Source organism: Python bivittatus, unplaced genomic scaffold (assembly GCF_059951505.1).
Source record: "Python bivittatus isolate LINGU-HERP-01145 unplaced genomic scaffold, Pbiv_v1 ctg000220_np1212, whole genome shotgun sequence".
NCBI lineage: Eukaryota > Metazoa > Chordata > Lepidosauria > Squamata > Pythonidae > Python > Python bivittatus.
This window is the reverse complement of record NW_028277048.1, coordinates 25792373-25818960: the sequence shown is the minus strand read 5'-3', so window position 1 is coordinate 25818960 and position 26588 is coordinate 25792373. Positions and strand designations below refer to the sequence as shown.

Here is a 26588-nt window from a genome sequence, read left to right as displayed (position 1 = left end):
AAAGTCAGCCCTCTGATGGCCAAAGGAGTTACAGGTTTGGGTGGCCGGAGTCTTCTTTCTGTCTCCAGCTGCATACGAAAGGGGGACAGAAACGACACCTGAACGGCCTTTTCAAAGATGTACTTTGGGTTATTTGGGGGATGGGAGGAACGAGGAAAAAGGAAAGACTTAAAGGGACAGTTGCTGGGCATCTGGTAGCTTTCCAAAACCACAGCAGAGTTTAGGTCAGTGCATGAGTCCGAACCTTTAAGGGGAAAGCAGGAAAACATCAGGGAAAAAAGTGGCAAATGAGGCTGAGAAGAGGATTGACTTTCATTAGCAAATGGTCCATCTAAATCAGGATGACCTAAAAATTGTCCCTTCACACCAGTGGTTAAATTCCCAGAAGAAAAAGGGAAAATAGGATGTGGCTAATGGTTAAATTATACTTGCAGATATGCAAATGGATAGAAAAGTGGTGTTTCATTGCACCAAGAGGCTCCCCAGAATTTTCTGGGAAGAAGAAACAATAGCAGGGACTCCCCCATTTTTGAAGATAGGAAATCCCACTATTAAATATTAAAGCGAACTCCTTTCTTAGGAAAATATGCGGTTATGCATAGTAGAGACGAATCAAGTAGCAATATACACAGAGAAAGAGAGATGCATATATTCAATCTCTCACCTATATGACAATATATAATCCATATAATTGGTGACTATCAGGCTAGAGTAGCTTGTATAAATTGGCTAAAAAGAATGAGATGAGTGGAATGTCTTATTTTTTTTCAGTGGGTGCATACAAATGAAACCAGGATTCCAGCACTGAGGATTCTAAGCAGAAAACCAGACTTCTGTCAGAATATAAATGATATCCTCATATGAATGATGACAGACAAAGCTTATTTGTCTGGTAGCAATTGCAGATGCTCCAGCCTTCCTAGAGAATGCTAAGCAGACAGAGGAGAATACTATAAGGGTTAGGATTAATACCTCTGTCCACATACTGCTCAGATCTCTACATGAGTCAGTCCTGTTTTTTATTTCAAAGGTCATTTAAATCTTGGGCAATGTCTGTGATTAGCAGGGGCCAAGACAGATAATCAGTTTAAGGTGATGGAATCTGGAGCCCCTCCCTCTCTTCCCTTGGTTTCCAGGCTCTTGATTCCAGCATCTTACACTTCCACTCGCATATTTGCATCTCAGCTCTAGATAATACCCACCTCATTCCTTCATTTTCTGTTCGTTCCAGATACCTGGCTGTGTTTACAACACATGCTTAACTTGGTGACTGAAATAACACATTTCTGGGTTTGTCCACTGAACTGCAAGCTAACCATACAGGCTTGATTTGCACAGTGTGCACAGAAAAAAAAAAAAAACTAACCAAGATTAACCCTATGCTAGGTTCAGCCGGAGTAAATTATCTTCTAACCCTTTATCTGACTTGGTAACTTGTGTTTTGTGATCATTTGCATTGCACCAATGTGAGAACTAAGAATTGCATCGTAAAGGATGCTTTCTTACGTACATTTGCCAACTTCTCATAAGTCTGTTTCGTACAATATTGTGATCAGGAACCTCTTCCATCTTCCCCCACCCCCTTCAACTGACGTACTTGGGTGTATTTTGTGTTTTCGTTATTGGAGATCTGCAGGCTTAGTTCCAGAGGATATGATTAGTGCTCTCTTACTGGATAAGGTATAACCATAAAGCTTTTTGTGGGAAAAATGGACTTTAGGATTTCCTCACTGTTCATACCTGTCTGCAGGGAGGGCAAGGGACCAAAGAAGCATTCTAACATTCCAACACAAACTTCGCAACATCAGGATGCAAGCATGTAAGGGCAGAGTTTGGGTTGGGATGTCATTGCACACGTGCTGTCATTTTGCCATCATGTCGCTTGGGGCAGACAGCTCCATGGCTACCGGTAACTTTCATCTTACAGTATATTGCTCTCAGACAGAACCAGGAGACTAATGGCAGATAGAAAAAGGGACATTATGACACCGTAGTGACAGACCTCTCTGAGAAAACTGGTCATCCCCAAATCAGAGCAGTGAGGATAACACATGTTTTGAAGGTGAGAAACCATTTTCCTTAATCCTTTCTTCAGTGTTTTACCTTGCAATGTAGCAAACGTGGATGCAGCAACCCTGACAGAGGAAAGCAGAGCAAGCAAGAAAACATTGAACAATATCCCTTACTTCTCCCCTGCAAACTGTGCCCTCTTCCACAGTTTCACAGCGGAATGGCAATGAATTCCCAGACTTTGGTTTGCTGTTGTTTAGATCTGGGCTGGCTTTAATTTCCATGAAATATTCTGTGGGGAGAGGTTAGGATGAGACACCTGAGGTGCAGCAAAGTTCAGACAGAAACAGAATGGATAGAGATGACCCACCAGCTGCAAAGAGCTTGCAGGAACACAGGCTGGAGCATGAAGAACTTGAGGAGGCAGGTCTCTAAATTCTGGTCCTCCCATCACACAAGGATAGGAGCACTTGGATAAATACAGCTGTGATTAGTGCAAAATAAACTTAAAGCTCAAGCTGAGCTTTTGTAGGATTGAAAAGCGTTTTAGGAAGTGAAATATTTCCACACACCATTCACCTTCTTCAGAGCCAGAACTGTTTATAATCCTTCAGCAAGAATCTTGTCCTCTCTTAGATTTAGCTTTATGATCATGCTACATATCAAAATGGGATTTGGTTACAGGGTGACACTGATAATGATATTTCTTCTTCTTAGTTAAGGAAAGGAAGAATGGGAGAGAGGAGTGTGACATTCCGAGCACCAAGAAATCAGCTTCCATTCACCAGTTTCAGAGGCTGTAGATACTTTGTGGAAGGGGCAATTTTGGATTAGCCCCAAGAATTGTGCACAGTGAAGTTGAAGTCTGGTAGCAGAAATTATACACCTCAATCAGTTTATGTAGTACTTTTAGTATAATCTCTTGATTGTTCAGTATGCAGAAGAGTGCCATATTATCAGTGCCCTAAAATATACATGCTTCCAGCCTGCAATCTAGGTTTTACTCACTAGAATAATTTCATAGATTTAAGAGAGGGACAATTGGAACCAGGGGCAGAGCGGGGGAGAGAAAGAGAGATGGCTCTATGTCGGGTAGATAGATAGGTGTGTGTATGCATGTGTGAGTGTTAGGGAACCTTGTTTTCATTCCTACAAAAGTTTTAATTTCTTGCAGTATACTTTTTAAGACTGCATCATTCCCTGCAAATACTAAAAGACTTATTTTTCCCAATATAGATTTATCTTAAAGTATACATTATAATTCTGTTTTGGTTTGATTTTTGCATTTCTTCTTTTGATTAACATTTTTCTACTATAATGTCATCTTTTAAAGATACAAATTAAAAAGATAGAGGGAGTCTGTTTGAAAGTGACTTTGGTAGAAGGAAATGAACAGATTGGGGCCAAATGTGGAGGACATAAAACTGTATCAAGTCAATCCTGAGAAATACACATTGTCAGAATACTTTATTGCTGCGAATTAAGCTTGGACAGATAAATATGCAAACAGGGCTGTTCAATCTATAATTCTCCAGACCAAAAGCTGTCTCCTAGCTACGTATGGGAAGCCAGCTTTCTTGATCTTTGAGTGTATTGTGACTGCAAGTACTGAGAACAATGCATGAAGATGTGTTTTGAACCAAGGGATGAGAAAGGCATGTAAGAACATAAGAAAAGCCCCGATGGATCAGCCCAAAGGCCTAACTAATCCAAGGTTCTGAGTTACACAGTGATCAGCCTAATCCGTCCAAGAAAAAGGACTTAAAAGTGATAGTCCTTGTCCTATTTTTGCTTCCTATCAACTATTATTTAAGGTATCCCAATTTTGATATTGGTGGTAGTATAAGACTAGTGGCTGTTGCTTTTCATTATTTCTGTGGCAAAGTAAAACAAAATGCCATCAGTGATTCTGTATGAGATATGTACATAGTTTCTCACGGTTACGAGATTATCACTTGACTATGCCACTGTTAAACTGGAAGCAACTCCTCTGGATTTCTCCTTGGAGAGCTTCTGCTGATCAGTGTGGAGCAAGAACATACAACCTGTGGCCCTTGAGTTCTTGCTGAACTCTGACTTCCATCAGCCACAGACATTATGCGTTGGAAGCTGGAATCCAATAATATCTGAAGGGGCATGAGTTTCTCACCCTTAGTGGACCCTGCTGAAGTAGACAGCTCCTGGCGATGTCCCCCATTATGTATGCACTCTTAGGTTTATCAATTATTATTTATTTATTAAATTTATAGGCTGCCCAATTCCATCACAACTCATTTAAGCAAGTTATTGACTATAGCTATTGTTGAAAAAATTAATGATGCTTTAAGGTTAGTTATTTATTAGAATATTTATAATCCACAACTATTATTAGTAAGATACAGTCAGATAAAATTATTCAGGAGCCATGAAAGTCTTGCAGAATAGTCAACATACTTTCATGTTTATCAAAACTGGATATAAAGAAAAACAAAATTAAAAGAGCAAAGGGAAGGGAGTAAGACAGAGCTGGTCATGATACAGGAAAGCGCCAACATTTTAGCTCCGATGCCTAAAATGTGCTAGGGTGAAGTGGAGAAAGTGTTAAAAATGTTGTTAGGTTAAATTGCACCAAGTGCAAAACAGATTTTAACTTGCAGCAAATACTGCAGTGGCAAATAAATATTATTGCTCTTCTCCTGTTTGAAAATGTAACAAGTCGCCAGTAAACCAATATACAGGCCCCTTGCAAGAAGAGAGTTAACGTTAAATATGGTTGCATAGAAAGTAGCTGAGAATGTGGGTGAATTTGCAGAACCCACTGTGGAGAGAAAGGAAGGGGCGTTCATTGGGAACCTTCCTTTGAGAAATCTGACATTACCTTCTCTTTAGGCTGGAAAGAGGAAAGAAGCAGCTGAGGCTGTCTGAAGCTGTTCAAAGCTCCAGAAGTAAGAGGCCTCCGAGACCAGCTATAATACTTGGAGGAGCAGGGGCTGTTAACAAAATCTTTTAAACTGAGTGTAGCATTGGTATCAAGCCTTCTATTCCCTGGCAGAGACAGGCGTTGACTCTGGGGCCACATGATAGTCCTCCTGAACTTTGAGCCATCACCCATGGGTCACTTTACTGCTCCAGCTGTAGTCAGGATAGAAGGACTTATGGACATTCCAGTAGATGGGAACCATAAAGGCAGAGCAGTCAGCTGAGTTAAGTGGTTTCTGCCTGCAGAAACAGACATTTTCAGTAAGGACAACACAAACCCCTGGACTCCTCTAGGAGCAGCCGAAGTGCACAACCCAGTGGGTGCTGTGACAGGTTGTTGATGCTAGGGGTCTTTTCAGGTTTCCCAAAGACACCTCCCCATTGAGATATGTGGCGTTTGGGTGCCATGCAGAAAAATGACTGTACAGGGGCTATCTTACTAATAGTGTGTTGCAGATATCACTGGGTATGCTTTTGATTAGCAGCTCTGCATGAAGACTTTGTGACTCTTGCCACAAACACTGGAATAGTCCATTCCTTGAGCCACTGCATCTCTCTTGTAGGATGTGCTTTAGCTCTCCAAGTTACCAATAGTTTGAGGTTTTCCCACAAATATTTTGTTTTTAAAAATCACTTTTAAAAAAGCAAACCAAAACTCCACTCTGAGTCATCTGAAATAGCAGGCCTACTTGGACCACTGGAGTTTTGCCCCTTTTTAATGCTTTATCCTAGTATATGAAAATCAGATTTGTATGAAGGCTCTTTGCTTTTAATACCACCCAGGGACAATGTTCTGCAGAGACAGAACTGACCTGGCTGGATTATATCCAAGCACTGCCTGGCTGATTGCACCCATCTCTGCAAGACTCCCCTGCAAGGGAGCTGACAGTGAAAACGTCTTGAGAAGGTTTGGCCCCAAAGTCTTCTTATAAAATGCATACATAATGCATATTCCGTGCTGAGTATAGAGTGTCCTGGGTTAGGACTGAGCAACTTCTTCTGGGCTAAGAGCCACTGGCGGTTATCTAGAGCATGGTGAAAGCTGCACTCTAAAATTGGTGAGATAAAAAGGAAGGGGAGAGACTAGAGCAAAAAGTAAACATGGTATAAGTGTTGAATAAATAAAAGACATCAGTAAATAAAAAAGCAGTCTCTGGGCAAATGTTTCCAAGAGGTTCAAAGCAAGGTTATGAAAGCCTTTAGCCAATTAACACTGCCCAACTGCTTTTATGAAAACCGAAGACGAACTGCAACGTGTGTGCAGCTGCACACACATACAGCCCACCTGTCATCAAGTAAGAGGCTAGAATGGAAGAAAAGTGACATTTTAAAGGTGACAGGGTCAATCTGAAAACATTTCTCAGCTTTCACCATAACTGGTCACTCTGAAGTTGTAAAGACATCCTATTCCAGAACTTCTTTCATTTGTCTTTTTTTTTTTTAATTTTCTAACCACACGCTTAGTCTTTTCAGAGAGTTAGAAACCACTTCCAAGTAGTTTGCCCCCTAAATTTATATTCCAATCCCAGTAGTCAATGGAACCATGGACCACAGTTTGCGTATTATTACCCATATACATCTCTATATGCCTTGGTTCCATTTACCCGGTCAACCACATTAAAAAGTGAATGTGGATTAGGTGGACATTGCATATGCAACTGCAAATGTCCAAGTCACGTTTATAGCTAAGAAAGGCACCACCTTTGATTGTTGCGCCAGTTGTATCTTTTCTTGGTGCCATGTATGCTTATTTGAACTAGGGGAACATTTGGAAACCAAGGCTGGTCAGAATTGTTTGAAAACTTGAAGCAGCCCGTAATACAGTTGTCTACCTGGGGGCTTTGGATCCTGGTGCCCTCTTCGTGACTTCTGTTCTGTAGAGAAGTGTTTTAGCCTTATTCTCTCAGAAGCTTAAGACATATTATTTCAAGAGATGTTTCAGAAGATGATTGGAACAGCAGGGGGAGGCACTTGCATTCTGCGGTGGCTTATGGACATGCTTTGTTGGTTTTACCTGCTTTATGTGCTGATGGCATTTATGAGTTTAAAAGCAGGACCAACAAAGACATCATTTAACAAACAGTAATAGACATCCGAAACAAAAATCTAAAAAAAGAACTCAGTCCCCAGAGAATCATGCAAAAGAGATGAACATGGGACAGCTGCACCAGTGGAGAAGAACTCTACCAGCAGAGGAACAGATTTCTTATGGAATCCCCAATACACTAGCAGTAAGTTCTACAGGTATAAGTCTACTGGCAGCAGGAAGCCCAGGATATTTCAAGAATGGTGTGGAGATAGACAATCTTGGATCCTTTGGATTATGACTCTTTCTTTCCCCAGTGAGGCTGCAAGATTTGGATCTTCAAACAGGAAGAAAAATGCTAGTAGGAAACAACAAATACAAGCATTCTTCCCCCCTACCACCCAGTTCTAAAAAATATACTGTATATCAATCATGGACCGCATAAACCAGCAAGTCTTCAGGTCTGGCATATGATCTGCCACTTCCGATCCCTTGCACCCTCTTAGAACAATATAACTGCCAAGCAATAAACTTCAGACTCCAAAAATTAGAAGGCTTTCTAAATACAAACATTTTAAACGCTGTGGCAGAAGGCCAGCAAAGCAAAGGCAAAATTTATCTTCAAAGTCTGCTTGCCTGAATGTGATCATAAACATGTTTATGTTCAAGGAATTCCCACTGAAGTATTTGAACCAAGCAACTGTGTTTAGGTCTGCATGCTTAAGTTGCACTTTTACATGAATTTGCTTGGGAATGAGTCCCACAGAATTCAGTGTCGCTTGCTTCAATGTAGACATGAATCAGATTGCAGTGTTACGGTATAATGCGTGTAGTAGGACAGACTTCTGGAGATGGGCATGTGGTAGATACCACACCATGCATGGGCAAACATTGGTGAACAAAAGGACAGAATTTGTCATTTTTGAAGGGCGAAGGGCTGCAGGATGTGGTGGTGGTGAAGTTTTAGGAGGGTTCTTGATTTGTACATTGTAATATGCTATTCCCCATTTCAAAAGAGCAGGAAACTGCCATCAGTTTTCAATAGAGAGACTTCAGAGAGACTCCAAGGATTGCCACAATGGGACTTGAAAGCCACATGCCCACCCCAACCATAAGTATCTAATATTGTCCATTTCCATGTAGGAGACCTATACGTTCTTTTAATCATTTGCCTTTCTGTTCTATCCTGATATTATTAGGTGCCCTGATTTTCCTATTGTATACGTCAGCGAGACTTAATTCATGTGCCTCCAATGTAGATCCTTCTTATGAAGAGAATGCTGTAAATTACATGTAAATTACAATGTCACTGTGCCATCCCTTTGAAGATGTTGGATTTGACTGTCATACCATTTGTTTATTCTCTGTAAAGTGTTTTGACTGATATGAGAAATATTTTTTTGTTTCTATATAGGGCCTTTTTAGAAAAATGATCCCAATGTTTAGCTGAACCATAATCTCCATTTCATACTTTTTGCATCACATTAATGCAGAAACATTATGGAATGGACATAGCATGGCTGAAATGTTATTATTAATTACTCTTTTTCCATGCTCTTAATCATGATTTTGAAGACCACAGACTCTTTGCTGCTATAATTATTTGGATTTTTTCATCCATCCATCCAAACAAGGAAGGTACAGGTAGTCCTCAACTTATTACAACTGGGACTGGAATGTCCATTGCTAAGCGATGCAGTTGTTAAGTGAGTCGTGCCTGATTTTACGACCTTTTTTGCCATGGTTGTTAAACAAATCCAGCTTCCCCCCTTGACTTTGTTTGTTGGAAGCCCCCTGGGAAGGTCACAGATGGTGATCACGTGACCCCAGGATCACCATCTACAACCATCATAAATACATGCCAGTTGCCAAGCGCCTAAATTTTGATCATGTGAGCGGTGGTTATAAGTGCAAGGACCGGCTGTAAGTAACTTTTTTTAGTGTTGTCATAACTTTGAACTGTCATTAAATGGTCGTAAGTCAAGGACTACCTTTATTTGCAAAATCAAGTAAAATGCATATAAAATTCATCAGGAAGATGCAGTGTTTCACTTTCCTGAAGCAAACCAAGATTTCTTCAGCAGAATGTGCTAAGTGGCCTTTTGATCCCCATATGTAAAAAAGAAACTGTTTCTTGAGAAAATAATCCATGTGCAGCGTAAGGTAATATAATAAGAAATGGCTGCCAACTGGAAGACTCTTGAAATATGATGCACAAATTATATAAAAGGAGCAATAAGAAAAAGAAAAGAGTGCCATGTATATTTGTGGCATCTGGAGTATATAGGATTGTAAATTTCCATGGCAACTGATGCTTTCATTTTATATTTGCTCATTTCAGAAACAATACAGACACCCATGATAAAACTTGCTCATACTCTTGCATGACCAACAAAGGAAGTAAAGGTTTGGCTGTACCTGCTGAGCTGTCTCTGTTTCTGTGGCACAGTCGACAATAACTTGCAACAAATCCAAATACTGACAAAATCTGCTTTGTAATTTAGAACTGGGATCACCAGGAACAACCTAAATGCTTTTATATGCCTGAACAACCACTCTTTATTTAAGGAAAGTGGATTGAAAGAAATTGCATTTGCCTGCCAACTCTTGATGGTGGCCCATAACATCACTAGTACCTGTGAAACTTACAGTACATTGACCTTCATGGTTGTCTGCGATAGGCACATTCTGTAAGCATGCATAACTTGCTCATCATAAGCAGGAGCACTTTTATTCCTATAGAATAATCAACTGCGGGCCACTCAAATATGTGTATAAATGTTAAAACAACAGTATGTTTTTGAGCAACAGATGACTAGCAGGCATATTGTTCTTCTCATTATTATCATAGGAAAACTAGACAGGAGGAGAGGAAATCCAGTTTCTCAGCTGAAGTGCTAAAGCTTTGCAGAGGGAGGGAGACTGTTTTCCTGTTGGCAAGAAAAGCTCCTCAGCTTGGCTCCTGGATGGTGACCTTCCCCCCTCCCCTCCCTGTAGAAGCAAAGCCATACCACAGTTTTTAACTGATCAAAGAGAGAGGTCTCTGATAGCTTACAGCTCTCCCTTGTTGCAGATGCTCAGACTTTTCCCCATCGTACAAACTGTACACATAAAGGTATTGGTTGGGTCATTTTTTGCACTCTCTTATTGGCCAGCTGAAGAGCGAACTGATCAGTTCATGTGGTTTTCTTAGCATTTTGAAGACGGTGGTGAAGATGACCACAGGTCAGTTTGAAACAATTTCTAAGATTTTGGAGAGTGAAAACATAGTCCATCCTCATTCAATCCAAACTTATCATACCCATTGCACCATTTACTTTTCTCTTGGATGAACTGGGGTAATTTTTAAATATGTATGTATGTGTGTATTTTACTTTTCAAATTTATATATGCCGCCCATCTCACTATACAAGTGACTCTCTTTAGTTGCTTGCTTGCTTGTTGCTTGCTTACACATTGGATAAGTATTTTCTAATCCATTGGCTGCAATGTTCTTCCAGAGCTTCACAAAAGCAGTGGTGGTTCTATGTCTTTCAGTTGTTTTTTCTTCCTGTATGGAGATAAGCCTTGTGAATGCACATGACGCATCCATTGTTAACTTCAGAAATAGTGGTACATTTGCTGCTTACATTACAATAGTCCTGTGTGAGCAGCAAAGCAGGGCAGTTCTCTGGAGCACAGCCGGTGGTATGTTGAGGGAAGATCTCAAGTGTGTCTATGGGTGCTTCCATACTAGGGTTTGGTTGTGCAGTTGCCATGAGTCATTCACAGACTTTTATGTAGTGGCCCCAAATGCAGTTTTTTCCATTTGTAACCTTCCAATGTTTTCCTATTTCTTCCTCCTTTTTTTCTTTCTTTTTCTTTACTACAGTAAAGAAAGGAGATTGGTAATACTAGGGGCCATCCGTAGGGAAGTATGATGTGTGTGGGTGTGTGTGGGGGGGTGAGGGTTTAGGGGTGAAAATTGTATAGGTTTCTTATTGGTCATCTCCTGTATCTGCGTTTTTTGCAAAGCAAAGCAGAAAAAGCTTGGCAGAGAATCAAGGTTGCTTCTCCTCTGTAAAACCCATGTGGCTAGGTAGGTACTGTACATTCTTTATTATAACTTATAAAATGGCACCAAATACAAGACCATATGCTACAGAAGTACTAGAAGAGGAGTAAGAACTCAGTAAAATGCATATTTTTGTCAGCAATATGACTCACTGGATGGAGAAGACACTAAAACGTTCTGTCTATATTTATTAAGGAAAACCATGTTTCTTAATGGATTGTCTTTCTAGGGCTTCACTGTTGTTGCTGTGATATCTCTTTCACTGAGATACGTATTGAAATGTTTTCAAAGGTTAAATAACATATGTGATCCTGCTTTTGAAAGCCATTCTATACCCAGTACAGAAAGAAACAGGGGCAATAGGTGCAGAATTCTGGTCTGTTCCAAGGGAAAGCATCGGACCAATCTTGGAATCTTCCCTCCATATAGAAGAAAAATGCTTCATAGTGTACAAGTGTAGATTTTTATGTGCAGGGAGTAACTCCCAAAACAAGATGACAGCTTGACCTGCAGTCTGAAATGCTATAGTGTCAGCCCTTTGAGGGAAACCAGACTTGAACATCAAAGTCATGAATACTAAAACTCCTTTTATTACAGGGTTACACTAACAGAATCTTGCAACTCTCCCCTCCCTGCCTTTATCCTAAAGAGAATTAGGGAGGGTCCAGTCTGAGATGCTTTCTCCAATTCCATTCCTGCTTTGGACTAAGATTTCTCTTATCTGCGGCTCTTCCTCCTCTTCCTCAAGGTTATTCTCCCAACCCATTACATCTAGGCTATCCTTTTACTCTCAGTGTGCTACTTCATTCCTCCTTTTGTGGCATAAAGGCTGTGAAACATCTTATAATACAGTTATATGCATTTCACAGTAGGACCTGTTCTCAGGTAAATGAAGCCTTAATGTATAAATTTGCCTTAAGAATGTTAGCTACTGTTACTACTGTTGTTGTTAATATTATTGTTGTTGTTTTTATGTGCTATATATCCATTCTAAAAGGACTGTCAGATCAATTAAAGTAAAATTATATTGTGGAATATCTTCCAGATGATTTCAGCAGAGAATTGTCCAGTTAGCAAGATTCTATATAAAAATTATACGTTCATGGTGTTTGGATTGAATATGTATGTTTTCTGCTTAGGCATATGCACCTATAACTTTTCCTTCTTTCTCTCTTTCTCTGCAGACCTTTGTAGTACTAAACAGAGGCAAAACACTCTTCCGATTTAGTGCCACGCCTGCCTTGTACATTTTAAGTCCTTTTAATCTGTTTAGGAGAATAGCTATTAAAATTTTGATACACTCATATCCTTTTCATAGTAATATGTGTCACTTATTCTGAAATCACTATTTCCTATTTTGCTGGTTTGATATGCTGCCTAAAAAAAAGCATCAATTGGGTTTAAAAACATATTTTATAGAAATAACCTGGCTTGGGGAGATTCAAACGCCCTAAGTAACTGTAAGAGCAGGTAAATGAAAATGCATTTGATGAGGGACGATGTTTCAGAATTAGGGAATGTATGTACATAGATATGTCTGTAGATTTGAATAACTGATATTCTGCAAGAAGTGCTAAATATCAAGCAGAACCCACACTAGAGGAAACTTGAAAATGCTATTCTCCTATTCTCCATCTCAGCCAATGCCTCTACTCACTGCATGGATTAAATACATCACAACGGGCTTGCGTTCCAAATACCTCCATATTCAGATTCCACAGAAACCAGAGAGGGGAGAGGGAGGCTGGGAAACCCTGCCCATTGTTATGTGGGGCTGCCATCTTGAGTTTTACACACACACACACACACACACACACACACACACCCCCTGGCAGATGAGGAACATGGAGACTAAATATTATAAAATGAATGACATTATTAATTTCAAAAAGTTAGATTTTAATTCTAAATTAGTGGTATTTCTTTTCTGTATGAGTCTATAAACAATCCCTACAACAATCTTGTGATTAAGGTATAATTCTCAAATCTAAAAGCTGAATAGAGTTCACCTTTTCCAACTGCGCTGTTTGTGTGTATGTAGAGAAACACACCCACAAGACTTGTGTTATTGTCTGATTATATGACATCAATTCATTCAAAGGTATCTCATATTTTGCCTATTTTATTGACTGTGCCTTAGTTGTGACAGTTTTTCTGGGCCTACTTCAGTTCTCAGAACTCCCTTTTTCCTTCCCAATGAACTGGCAGGCCTCTTTTTAGTTATTCTCATCTGCCTGCAGCAACTGCCTGAGAAATGATACATAGGGACGTACAGTTGCCCTGGACAGCAATAATTGGATGCTCGCTCGTCCTTATTTTTGCTTTTGCAACCATATATGAAACTCCCCAGATCAACTCACTTTAAATGGAATAGATTCACCCTGTATACTAAATCAGGATGTGGATGGTTTGTTTCTGACTCAGCATGAGGCATGAATGGGGCCAATAAATAAACCGTGGTTCCATAACCTATCAGGCCACATCATTTGGAGTTTCCTGGTTTGTTTTGTGCTCCAGCCAAGCCTCTGTCCAATCCATAGAGGTGCAAAGCAAAAGCAGTTAAAAAAAAAAAATGAGGGAAAGCAAAGCAGCAATTGGCCAAATAAGCCAGGATTATTTTGTATTGTCGAAGGCTTTCACGGCCGGCATACGATGGCTGGTGTGGGTCTTCCGGGCTGTGTGGCCGTGTTCTTGAAGTTTTGTTTCCTAACGTTTCACCAGCACCTGTGACCGGCATCTTCAGAGTGCAGGAGCACAGACAGGAGCAATTCTCTCTGTGCCCAGGGTGATGTGACCCTTTTGTGCATATTTATAGAGATCTGGGGGGAGGGGGATTGGGTGTGTGTGGGGGGGGTTGAGTTACTGAGTGGCTGCTTGTTTTGGTGTCAGAATCTGTGTGTATCTTCCTGGGGATTAGGCAGGCTTTTTTCTTCTATTGAATTGTTAATGAGGGGCTGCTGGGGGTGATTAGCAAGTTCATTGTGTGAATTGTTCACATGTCCTGGTGGTTGAGCTGAGTTCCTTGACCTTTTGCAGGCTGTATTTTTCTTCAGGATTGGTAGCCAGGTTTTGTTGATTTTTAGACTCTCCTCTTTTTTATTGAAACTGTGCTGGTGTTTGTGAATCTCAATGGCTTCCCGGTATAGCCTGGTATAGTGGCTGTTGGTGTTGTCCAGTATCTCTGTGTTTTCAAATAGGATTTTGTGTCCAGTGTGCTTGAGAGCATGTTCAGCTACTGCAGATTTTTCTGGTTGCTGTAGTCTGCAGTGCCTTTCGTGTTCTTTTATCCTGGTATGGATGCTGCGTTTTGTGGTCCCGATGTATACTTGCCCGCAACTGCATGGTATGCGGTATACTGCGGCGGTGAGGGGATTAAAATCAGCAAAAGACAAAAGGGATCCCCTCACCGCCGCAGGAGTATACCACATACCATGCAGTTGCGGGCAAGTATACATCGGGACCACAAAACGCAGCATCCATACCAGGATAAAAGAACACGAAAGGCACTGCAGACTACAGCAACCAGAAAAATCTGCAGTAGCTGAACATGCTCTCAAGCACACTGGACACAAAATCCTATTTGAAAACACAGAGATACTGGACAACACCAACAGCCACTATACCAGGCTATACCGGGAAGCCATTGAGATTCACAAACACCAGCACAGTTTCAATAAAAAAGAGGAGAGTCTAAAAATCAACAAAACCTGGCTACCAATCCTGAAGAAAAATACAGCCTGCAAAAGGTCAAGGAACTCAGCTCAACCACCAGGACATGTGAACAATTCACACAATGAACTTGCTAATCACCCCCAGCAGCCCCTCATTAACAATTCAATAGAAGAAAAAAGCCTGCCTAATCCCCAGGAAGATACACACAGATTCTGACACCAAAACAAGCAGCCACTCAGTAACTCAACCCCCCACACACACACACCCAATCCCCCCTTCCCCCCCCCCCCAGATCTCTATAAATATGCACAAAAGGGTCACATCACCCTGGGCACAGAGAGAACTGCTCCTGTCTGTGCTCCTGCACTCTGAAGATGCCGGTCACAGGTGCTGGCGAAACGTTAGGAAACAAAACTTCAAGAACACGGCCACACAGCCCGGAAGACCCACACCAGCCATCAGGATTATTTTGCTTGTTTGCAAAATTATTAGTGGTTTGTTTGGAACCACTCTTACTTATGGATCCAGATTTCTCTCTTTACATGTCATAGTTCGAGCATTTTAACATTAAATGCTAAATAAAGTGTTGAAAAGGTTTCCCCTCCCCCCCAGGATATTTTCTATCCCCTTTATCTGTTTTAAACTTGTTAAGCTTTTTGCCAAAAGTTTTTAAATCTTTGAAACTCTTTTTTTTTCTTTTTAATCCAGAAAGAATGATGATTCACCAAGTAGAATTCTCTTATCCTGCTGCTCAGAAAATCTCTCTTTAGCCATAAATTAATTACATCCAAAAGTGTTTAAGAAGGAGGCTTGTGCAAACCTTGTGTCCGTATAGGCTGCATGATGGCTGAGAGCTTGGTTGAAATCTCTCGACTCCCAGCCACTCAACTCACAAGCCTAACTGTAAAAACCTCAGTTCCTGCAGTCTACTCATGAGGAGCAACTGTCCGGAGTGCAAGTGGGCGATTTCACAATCTCTCCTTTATCCAGAAAGACTGTGCTGGCCAGAATTCACCATCTGGCCACCAATCTCGACCACAATGCTGTCCTCGCTCCTTCAGGGCTGTCTAGTCCACCATAAATCCTCACCAGAAGCCCAGGACATTTTCTCATTTGAGGAGGTATCAGTTTGAAATATGAATGTGAAACTACCACTGGGCAGCATATACAGTACCCCAAGTCAGATATGCTTCTTTTTTTAATGTTCTTTCTGAACCACTGCACATTCATATTTGAAAGGGATTCTTTCTTATTTATTCCTTAAGCAAGGAAATGCCCTAAATGTATATTTTTACAACCAGGGTAGGCAACAGTTGCATTCCTGATGTTACTGAAATATTGGCCTCACTGGCTGCAGTTTCTAGGGATGGTGGGAGTTGTAGTTAAGCAATTTCAGGACTGCCATGAATTGCCCGCATGTTTTTTCTAAAGACTTGCACTGGATCCTTTCAAAAAAGTTGGAAGTTCTTCATATGAATTAACATTATAGCCCTGCAAGAACTGAAAGACTTTATGATTGGACTTTTCTGGATGTCCATAGCCTGTATCTAATTATGGGAAATCTGTGTTTCTTCAGTAAATTGAAGCATAATTCACAATTCAGTTGCAGTACAAGTGAGTTCAATTCCAGTTAAGGTTCCAAAAACACCCCTTTGTTCTTCTCATTTCACATGGCTGGGTTCAGTAATTCTCCGGGTTTCCTTAACTATAATCTGAACTGCAAATAGGTGTGAAGTCCTTGCCAAACCAAGGTCAAAACTAGGTATATCATCAATATTTGTTATCAAAAAAGCTTCAAAGCTGCACTTTACTGTCACTAACTATTACTAGGAAAAAAATGTTTGATGATTTTGTTCCCAAATTTAAATAAGTGAGATACACCATCAGCTTAATTTTCTTTTGTTAATGTCAATAAGGAATTTCTTATCTTTTGTGCTTCCTTGACTTTGTTTTACAGTATTTAGCATGATCATTATGTGCACTATTTTGACGAACTGTGTGTTCATGACTTTTAGTAACCCACCAGAATGGTCGAAACAGGTGGAGTAAGTAATAATATTTTTGTTTGTTTCATTTTGATTGTTTATGATGTCTAACAATTCTTTAAAGCAGTAGTTGCCAATTTTGAAGGAAAAGTGTGTCATATATAAACTCCCTGCCCAATATGGTTTATAATATCAAGCTGGGAGTTAATTGAATATGTTCTTATTCTTGTCATAAATGTCTCTCAGAAGAAAGACAGAATCCTTCTTTCCTTCCTTCCTTCCTTCCTTCCTTCCTTCCTTCCTTCCTTCCTTCCTTCCTTCCTTCCTTCCTTCCTTCCTTCCGTATTGAATCTCTCCAGGTTGGAGAGTTTTAGAAAGTCTTTAATGTTGCTTGGGTAGGCAACATAATTGAGAGGGTTTTGACTTCTCAGATTCAGGTAGTTCTTGTACAGGCATATTAACTAGATCTCATTTCAAACAGGATTTATAGGTTGAGATGGCATTAATAGGCCTGATGGATCTTTGTCTAGAATCTGATAAAGGAATGTGGCCATTTATTTTCTTGGGTCAGAAATGGCTTTCTGTAACAACAGTGGTGCCAACTGGATTATTTGGGAATAACAGGCACTGCTATTTGAATCTTAAATTATGGTGCTTGGAGTCTGCTGCTCCTCCAAAGGGGAATTATTATATGGACTTCCTACAATTCCATCCACTCGGCAAAGCTTTTCCAATTTACATAAAACCACTGGAGAAGATCACCAGGAAAGCTGGTCCATGATGCTATCAATATAGTGTTGATATGCAATTTTCTTTTCTTACCACCTGATTGGGAAATAGCAAAATCTCCCCAATTCCCTACCTTCAGGCATTCATTGGTTGAAGGAGAGATAATAAATTGAAAATGAGACTGTATTCTAAATGTCTTAGGCCTGGATTACCTAAGGGAATGCCATCTTCTAGATGATATCTACCTGACAGTGGCCTTCTCCATTGATTCTCCTGAGCTCTGGAAGCACTGGAATGCACTGACTTTTGAAATACTGCACAAGGATTATTTTCATCCTTTAAAAACTGAAAAGCATGTTTTCAAGGATTTTAAAATAGGAACTACAATAAGTTGAATGGTATTATTTGCATGTTTTACCCTTGTTAGTTGGTAGCCTATATATTTTTAAACAAAATAATTAATGACTTGCATTTGCATGCATCAACAAGGTAAAATTCTTTAAATTTCTATTTATTATGAATGAGCAACCATGTTCATTATGCAGTGTGATCACTCCGTCTTGATTCTTCCTGACAGTGGGAACAGCTAAAAAAACAACTTGAATGGTTCCATCTGTGTTTTGTTTAGCCTTACATATGAGCAGGACACGTTATGTATTTCTGTCTTAATAGACCACAATCTTAAGGCAAAATTAAATGTTGACTTATAACTTTGGGGGTGGGGGCGCGGGGGAAAAAACAGGATCCTGGGTCACACTGTAATGCTAAAGAAGACACTGATGGAGCAATCCAGGTTTTTTATCCATTTCTGTTGCCAGAAAGCACAAAGAAATGTTTTCCGCAAGATACCTGAAAGATCAGAATTCTAAAAAAAATGTAGTCTATTATTGGTACAAATGCAAACTAATGCTACTCCAGTGTGTGATATTTGTGTGTGTGTGTATATGCACATCTACATACATATATGTACACATATATGCAACTTTGCATGCCTTGATACAGATTTTAATACTCTTAATTAGGTTATAAGTAGCATCACTTCCTGAATGTGGCAACCAAGATTGCAGTCCTAACACTACACCAGCCAGGATCTGTGTACTCTTACTGAGTCAGCAGAACACTCTCCCATCCCCTTCACTGCTTGTGCAACACATGATAGCTATGCAGCAGTTTAGCACAAGCCTATTCCTTTAAAATGTTCCTTACATTTGCACTTTGAACAACTGGATTTTGCAGTGTCATCCAGAAGCCTGAAAAAGGGTTATGTAGTCACTGTGGTCAATAAATATTCAGAATCTTGCCTTTTAAAATGTAAAATATAGTTCACCCTTTCATTATAAATACTATTCACCATTATTCTTTATTTTCAACAGGTACACATTCACTGGTATATATACATTTGAATCCCTTGTGAAAATTATTGCAAGAGGCTTCTGCATAGATAGTTTCACTTTTCTTCGTGACCCATGGAACTGGCTAGACTTCAGTGTCATCATGATGGCGTAAGTTCTGAATTCAGCGTTATTCTTGTCAGGAGAATCCATATATAACTGTAAGTGAAAAGAGAAATATACTTCTGAAGTAGTCCAGAAAAGTCGAAAAGCCACCAATCAGTCAACTCTGATCATTCCAGACTAATGACTGGTAATTCATCTAAGATGACTTCCCATCTAAGATAAGAAGATCTTCACATTTAAGATACGGTATTTTGATATTAGGGTACAGGACTGAGAACCTTCCACAACATTACTGTGGCAATATGTATTTTGCAGTAGTTTTAGTTGACAATTTATTTTGCAACCATTCTTAATTATTCTTGACCTAGATGTTTCAGATGAGTTGGAAAATTATGAATTTGACTCCTGGATTTGCCTCAGGGGTTTTTTTTTTTTTTTTTTTTTGGCTTTTTAAAAAATTTTACTTTTGTAATATATAACAAGTAAGCAAAAAGGAAAAATTCTGTTATAGCTAAAATGCTATCTAATGTATAAACATAATTTAGTTTAGTTGATCCATTTTGATCAACTTATATGGGTATCTTTTAAAGAAATGAGGAATAGAAAACTATGTCTTCCAGATATTTTGGCCAGCGACTCCAATAACCTTTGACTCTTAGGCATGCTTGTTGGGGTTTGTGGGAATTATAGTCCAGAATATATGGAGGCCACCAGATTGCCTACTTCTGGTTTAGGTGAACTAAGTCTAAGTGAAATATATAGATATCAGCATTCACAGAGAGAAAATTCATACTTTCAGGATCTTTTTAAGTAAAACTCTTTTCTGATGTTAGCCAAGCCCAGCACTTAGCAAGTAGTGAAAACATTTTTTAAAAAATCCACTGGTTTGTTGTTTTTCTAAAGTTTACATTTTACATCATGTTTAGGAATAGACACCTCAATTTTAGCTTCTACAGTAGGTCTAATCAGTAGGTCTCCTTGGTTCAGTGGCACTTCCCCCCAAGTACAGGGATTTGTGATGTCCCTTTAAAGTCCAATATTTTCTCAGATGTGTACAGGTAGTCCTCATTTAAGGACCACAGTTGGGACCAGCAACTCGGTCGTCAAGCAAAGTGGTCACTAAGTGGAACCACAATGGTGCTTATGATCTTACTTCAGCATCCCCTTGTTTTACAGACCTGAGAAGGTTGTAAATGCGAGGATTGGTCACAGAGTTTTTCATCACTGCTGTAACTATGAACAGTTGCTAAATGAGGCTGTCACTAAACAAGGACTACCTGTACAGCCAACTATTCTAGTACTCAAAATCAGGCATCTTTTAAATTGTCTAGTGATTCTTGGGGTGGCGGGAGGAATCTGAGATAGCAAATGTCAACCTAGCAATTCTGGCCATATACTTTTTAAGTAATTTTGACTTTAAAACATGATCCAATCTTGTTGCCTTTTTCCTATGGAGCTGATATGATGCTCGTAGGTGAGGAAAGAGAAAGCAGTCAGAGAACGTAAATCATAATTCCTATGGAATACCATAGGGGGACTTTCCCAGCAAAGTGAGATGGCCTAAAAACAGCTGGAATCAGAGAAATGTCATCTCTGCAGCTGATAGCCCTTGGTCATTTAAGGTGTTCCAGACTTTGCCTCTGTCCAAGGTCCCTCACCCTCTATAATGAGAGGGCCAGCAGAGCCAAACAAGAACTTTGCAGACTATTATATTTTACTTCAGTTTCTGTATGGCACATACTGTATGCTGATGTCCGGAACAAGTGTTCTTATAGGAACAGACTGTTAATAAAGCCGATCTATCCCATTACAGTTCTCTTCCAGAAAATAAAGGACAACCATATGACTCCAGGCAAAAAACAATCTTGTATCATCTGAAAGACTAGCACATGTATTATGCCATTTCTTTTATCCCACAAAAAGAAATAGATTCTTTGCCATTTTTTTCTACAACAGATGACTATGGCTGCTTTTTGGGTCCACGTATTCCTAGGTAATTGATTCTTACCTCACCTCAGTTTTCTCCACCTGTAGAATTGGAGGCAATATTCATTACTTTATGCTCTCCAAGAGGCCCTGATAACTCCCCAATTCTATTTATGAATGTCTAGAACTATGATTTTTCCACACCACACATTGAAAATAGGTGATTTTTTTTTTAATTCAAACCATGCTCTAATTGCTATTATCTTGGTTAGTTTCCCTCATTCTTCTTGTGATACTAGATCACCTCTTTTTTTATCCTCTACCCTCCCCCCGCTATTTTTCCAGCTGATAAAGATAGTCAGTTGCTCATATCTGGGGCCAATGTCTTGGAGAAGTCCTTGCCAAATTATCCTTATTAAATGAGCTGTCCTATGGTAATTGAAACACTTAAAATTGTCTTATTTGCATCTTTGTTTCTTCTCTCCTTTTTTAAACATTTCAAAGCATTTTACATTTGAAAGTTGTTTCTCTGCAACTGAACGTTACGTTCTTCTTTTCAAGGCAGGTGACCCCAATGGTGCTATTAACTCTGGTTTAATTCTGCAGGTATATAACAGAGTTTGTAAACCTAGGCAATGTTTCAGCTCTGCGCACCTTCAGGGTACTGAGAGCTTTGAAAACTATTTCTGTAATTCCAGGTAAGGCAGTTTGGTGTTAGGTGTTGGGTTGCAGCTCCCTGTGAGTGATGTATTGCTGTCTGTAGTTGTTGTTTTATTCCTCGTTCCCCTTTTGGTGTGTGTTATTGTCATTGTGTCTTTTTTGTGTGTGACCTCCCTCATTGCAGATATGTCACAGAGTTTGTGGACCTTGGGAATGTGTCAGCCTTGAGAACTTTCAGAGTTCTCCGAGCTTTGAAAACTATCTCTGTCATTCCAGGTGAGAAATGCTCTAAGAATGACCGCGTTTTGCATTTCCCGTCTCTTCCCTTTGCCTTCCTTGTCACATTTCAAAAACGACTCTGGCACATTTCTAATAGGCCTTGTGATTTGCATGAGCAAAAAATAAATATAGTGTGACTGATCCTCAACCAATCAACTTAAAGCACTCTATTTGCTCCAAAACAAGGAATTACAGTTCGACTAATAGAATTGCTTTATAGTTTCAAATGTTCGGTAACTTGGACACATCCATCTTGACAGTTATACTTTCCTACTAAATTTTTTCATTACAGTTTCAAGATAAGAAAAATAAAATGCAATGACAATGTAGCGTGTTAGGTTAGAAGCAAATAATTTATTATTATTTATTTATTAAACACGTTTATATGGCTGCCTATCTCACTGAATCTGACTCTGGGCGGCATTCAACCAACAATTAAAATAATGTCACAACTATTAAAACACTTTTAAAAAATGAATAAAAACAAGACTGCAGGAGAACATCCATCTAAAGACAGTACAGCCATTGCGTGGGCTCCCCAAGGGATCCCCAAGGTTGCTGGAAGAACCACGTTTTCAGGGCCTTCCAAAAGGCTAACAGGGATGGGGCTAACCTCACCGGGGGGGGGGACAGTGTTCCAGAACGCAGGAGCCACAGCAGAAAAGGCACAAATGGAACTCTTTAGCAGATGGGATCTGCAACATACCCCTCCTGCCGGACCTGATAGGACAGGTAGATGTGATCAGGAAGACATGGTCCCTCAAATAATGCTTTTTAAATAAAAATTCACCTCCTTAAGAAATCTGACTCAGCTTCAATTAAACCCAAGGAATTGTATAGCCATTCCGTGAAAATATCTTTTCCCACCTCACATGCATGTTTAGAGTTTTTTATAGAAGGGAAGCTCAATTTTGATAAAGGTAAAGGTAAAGATCAGTTGTCTGAATTGCCAGCTATGGACTAAGGAGAAATAATTTTTGTTCTCAGGTTAATATTTTTATGTATGTTTGGTGCCTCATTTGATAGCTTGATTGAGAATTGCCTGGGTTTGGGAGAAATTAGATGTAAGAATTAAGTTATTTTATCCAATCTGAATTTGATATTTGGATTGTCATTAAAATCAATTAAGTCTGTAATATCCTGCATCTAGAAGGAAACCCATATATACATGTCACGAGTATTTATTACTCCATAAATACATCAGTAGGCTTTCCAATTAGAATTTCCATGATATAATTAAAACCCATCATGTCACAACATTTTCTTAGATTGCATTTATCTCTAATGGGTGAAGCAATCCTTGAGGAAGGCAGGTAATACAATGGCTAGATTGTCAATTTGAATGAGATTTCTAATTTCAGTTCTTAGATCTACTGTGGAGATTGTATGTTGCTGCTCAAAGTCATAAATGATTGGAGTGAAATATAAGCATAGATAGATAGATAGATAGATAGATAGATAGATAGATAGATAGATAGATAGATAGATAGATAGATAGATAGACCCTTGCACTTGTCACTTAAAATTGAGTCACATGTTCCATTCTGCCTGCACATCTTTTTAAATGATCTGACAGTTAACAGAATAACTGAAACATTGCCTAGCTGCTAAGATTACTTCACCCCACCCACTTTTCCCCATTATGAAGCTGATCAACTTGCAGCAGATAGCAGGAAAGATAATGTTACCACAGCAGTTGGAGAAGCTGCTATCTGGAGAAACATCCCTAAGAATGAAGCACAAGGGAGACTTCTCCCTTACTGCATCTTTTCGTTTCTTTTCTTTTCGTGCCTTCAAGCCAGCTTTTTGACTCCTGGAGACTGCCTGGATCAGTCCCTGCAGTTTTCTTGGCAAGATTTCAGAAGTGGTTTGCCCTTGCCTGCTTCCCAGGGCTGACAGAGAGTGACTGGCCCAAGGTCCTGCAGCTGGCTTTGCACTTAAGGCGGGACTAGAACTCAGGGTCTCTGGGTTTCTAGCCTGATGCCTTAACCACTACACCAGATTGGCTCTACTGCATCTTATCCTACCTTACCTTTATTCTTAATAGATGAAGCACCTTCTGCAATTATGTAATTGCCTAGATCTGTTCACAAATGATGGAGGTTGAAAGGTAAAATAGGCAGCCAAAAGAGAAACTGACTTTGTTTTCCTATGAAAAATGCTGCTGCTGTTCTGCTGTCCTGTTAGCTCAAATGCTGCCCTCAGACTGAAGAGTGTTATCAATTCACCATTTAAAAGAATGATCCAAACCTCCCATATGCTACAATGCAGTTTAGAAGAATACATTAAATGCACTCAAAGTTAATAACTTACCTTGTTTAAGTGAGTTAACCAGAAACTACCATGGGTAAACTAGTTTTCACAAGAAGGTATATGCCATTCTTCTATATACAATCATAATATTCTATATCGCCCTTAAGACAATTATTACTGAGGAGAATATAGCAACCCTCCTTCTTATTCATATAGACAAATCTGCTAGTAAAAAAAAAAAAACTGTACTTTTTTTATACAGCCAGCCTACCCAAAGAACTAATAAGGATGTTGTTAGATCAGAGCACCAGAGTTTGTATTAATTCTTAATTCTTAATTCTGTAAGCCACCTGGAGTCACTGTGAGTGGCCATATAAATTTGTTTAATCAATTAATTAATTATTACATACAACAAAACATGGGAAACTGGTTCAGTTGCCTCTTCTGAACAAGACAAAAGTTACGAAAGGAATGCATACAGATTCCTAATGTCGACAGAGAGGGCACATTACGGGTCCCATCGCCTAGGGCAGTGTTGGCATAGCTGGCTGGGGAGTTCTGGGAGTTGAAGTCCACTCATCTTAAAGTGGCCAAGTTTGGACAACACTGGCCTAGGGAAATACATTTGGCAGGCCTCAGGCGGCGGGCCTTTTCTGCTGTGGTGTCTGCGCTGTGGAATCCTCTCCTCCATGAGATGAGACTGGCCTCATCATTGTTGAGCTTCCGGAGGTCCCTTAAGACTTGGTTATGCCAGCAGGCCTGGGGACTCCAGGGGATGGGCAAATTAGTGAGGTGGCTCCCTTATTTTTATTTTTAACTTCCTTTTATTCTCTGTTTTATTTTGTTTTATGTATTTTTAATGTATTTTACTGATTTTACCTTTGTTGTACGCCACCCAGAGTCGCCTGTGGTGAGATGGGTGGCTATATAAATTGATTAAATAAATAAATAAATAAATAAATAAATAATAAATCAAAGCAGCTGTGTCCTCTGGAAAGGTCAGGTTGGTTGCTTTAAAGCCTTCACCAGCTGCCTACCCATGCAGTTACATGTATCGACAACCCTTCTGCTGAGCTCACCAGTAAAGCAAAACAGCTATGCATGCACACATATGCACCAACTGCAGGGAAACCCTTGGAAGCAGCTTTTCCAGAGGATGCAGCTGCTTTCTTTCACCCTTTGAGTCAAGATCCTTCACTTGCAACAGCAGCTTCACTTGGTGGAGCATCCCTTCAAGGGCTTTGCACAGCCCTAATCTTTCCTGTCTGATTATTGTACCTTTGAATGACCATGTCCCTCTTTTCTTTTTGCATATTGCTTTGTGAAAGCATGGCCTGAAAAAGCAGCTTAAAAATACAGTAAATGAGTGGGTGGGCTGCTGAATGAAAGCCAATAGGAACTGCATTGTTCTGTCACTTATTTCAAGGAGAAACAAGGCAAATGTTACACTATGTCACTTAACATGAATGTACAGTCGTCTTAGAATTAGGGCCAAAATAAGCACCTTTCCGGTAAAGCAAAAAGTTATAGCTCCATGTTTATTTATGATGACAGAGAGTTGCAAAGGTCCTTTTAGTGGGCACTATCACATAGGCAAAGACTCTCAAGCGGCATCCACAAAACAACATTAATGCATCACAGCTTGTAAAGAGCTTCCTTGGTGAATCATGTGCTTCTCAAGACAGAACGGAATCCCCACATCTGTTTGTGCCTTGCTCTTGACCTTTGTTGATTGGAGGGATGGCTGTCCACCATGTCCCCTGTCTCCTGGGCAGCTGCAAAACACAATTTTCAAGAGTGAGATCTTCCCAGAGGATAAGCAGACCTGTTGTCAGGCCCTGCCCAAGAACGACAACGAGGCAGTCCAGTCCAGTATAGTTCCTTCATTAGCTTGCAACTAATAGACAGAATCCCGCCAGACTAAACCTATGCTAAAGCAACTAGTGGCTATACCCCGTGAGACTCTAGGGAGGGACCAGTCTCAGTTTCTTCATCTTCTCACGGTCTTGCTGTGGGCTGAGGAAGCGCTTGCTCTGTAACCTCTCCAGGAATGCTCCCCCTCCCTCCTGATAACCTTGATCCTCCATTCCAGTATCCTCCCCACACATGCCTTCCATTACATCTGTTCTGCTCTCCATTGGGAACTGCTTAGCCCTTAGCGGTGTGATAAAGTTCATTGTCACTTATGAAAGGAACACTTATGAAAAGGTAATCAAAAGCTTGAAACAGAAGAAACAGGAATGAGCAGCACCCTCCCAAATCTTTCTAAATTGGAGACCTTTGGGAATGCTTGAAAGCAACAGTCTGGAAAACATATCAATTACAGCTGAGGGAAATTGTGAAAAGAAGCTGAGGACTTCAAATCAGGAAATAAATGAAATGAAGAACTGGGAATAATAAAACATACTCAAAAATGCTTGGAAGAAAGTGAGAAATTAATAAATTGGACCATTTAGTGGCTCATTACTGTGCATAACGTATGCACAGTAAATTATAAATTATATTACACCTAAATGTTAATGTGCATAAATTAAAAGAAATGTACATAAATTAAAACAAACTAAAATCATGGCCCGTAG

At 39.8% G+C, this 26588-nt stretch overlaps 1 protein-coding gene across 8 annotated transcripts in view; it reads left to right on the top strand.

The window, feature by feature from the left end:
• SCN8A (sodium voltage-gated channel alpha subunit 8) overlaps positions 1 to 26588 on the top strand; it is a 75900-nt gene that overhangs the window by 303 nt on the left and 49009 nt on the right. For 3 of the 8 annotated variants that reach the window (XM_088138546.1, XM_007421720.4, XM_007421717.4), the window contains exons 2-5: positions 12233 to 12351; positions 16676 to 16765; positions 18808 to 18936; positions 21662 to 21753. In XM_088138546.1, the coding sequence (XP_087994672.1) occupies positions 12233 to 12351; positions 16676 to 16765; positions 18808 to 18936; positions 21662 to 21753 (430 nt within the window). Of the gene's footprint in view, positions 1 to 12232; positions 12366 to 16675; positions 16766 to 18807; positions 18937 to 21423; positions 21516 to 21661; positions 21754 to 26588 lie in introns of all 8 variants that reach the window. The other 5 variants (XM_007421719.4, XM_007421718.4, XM_015889936.3 and 2 more) reach the window with 3 other exon arrangements.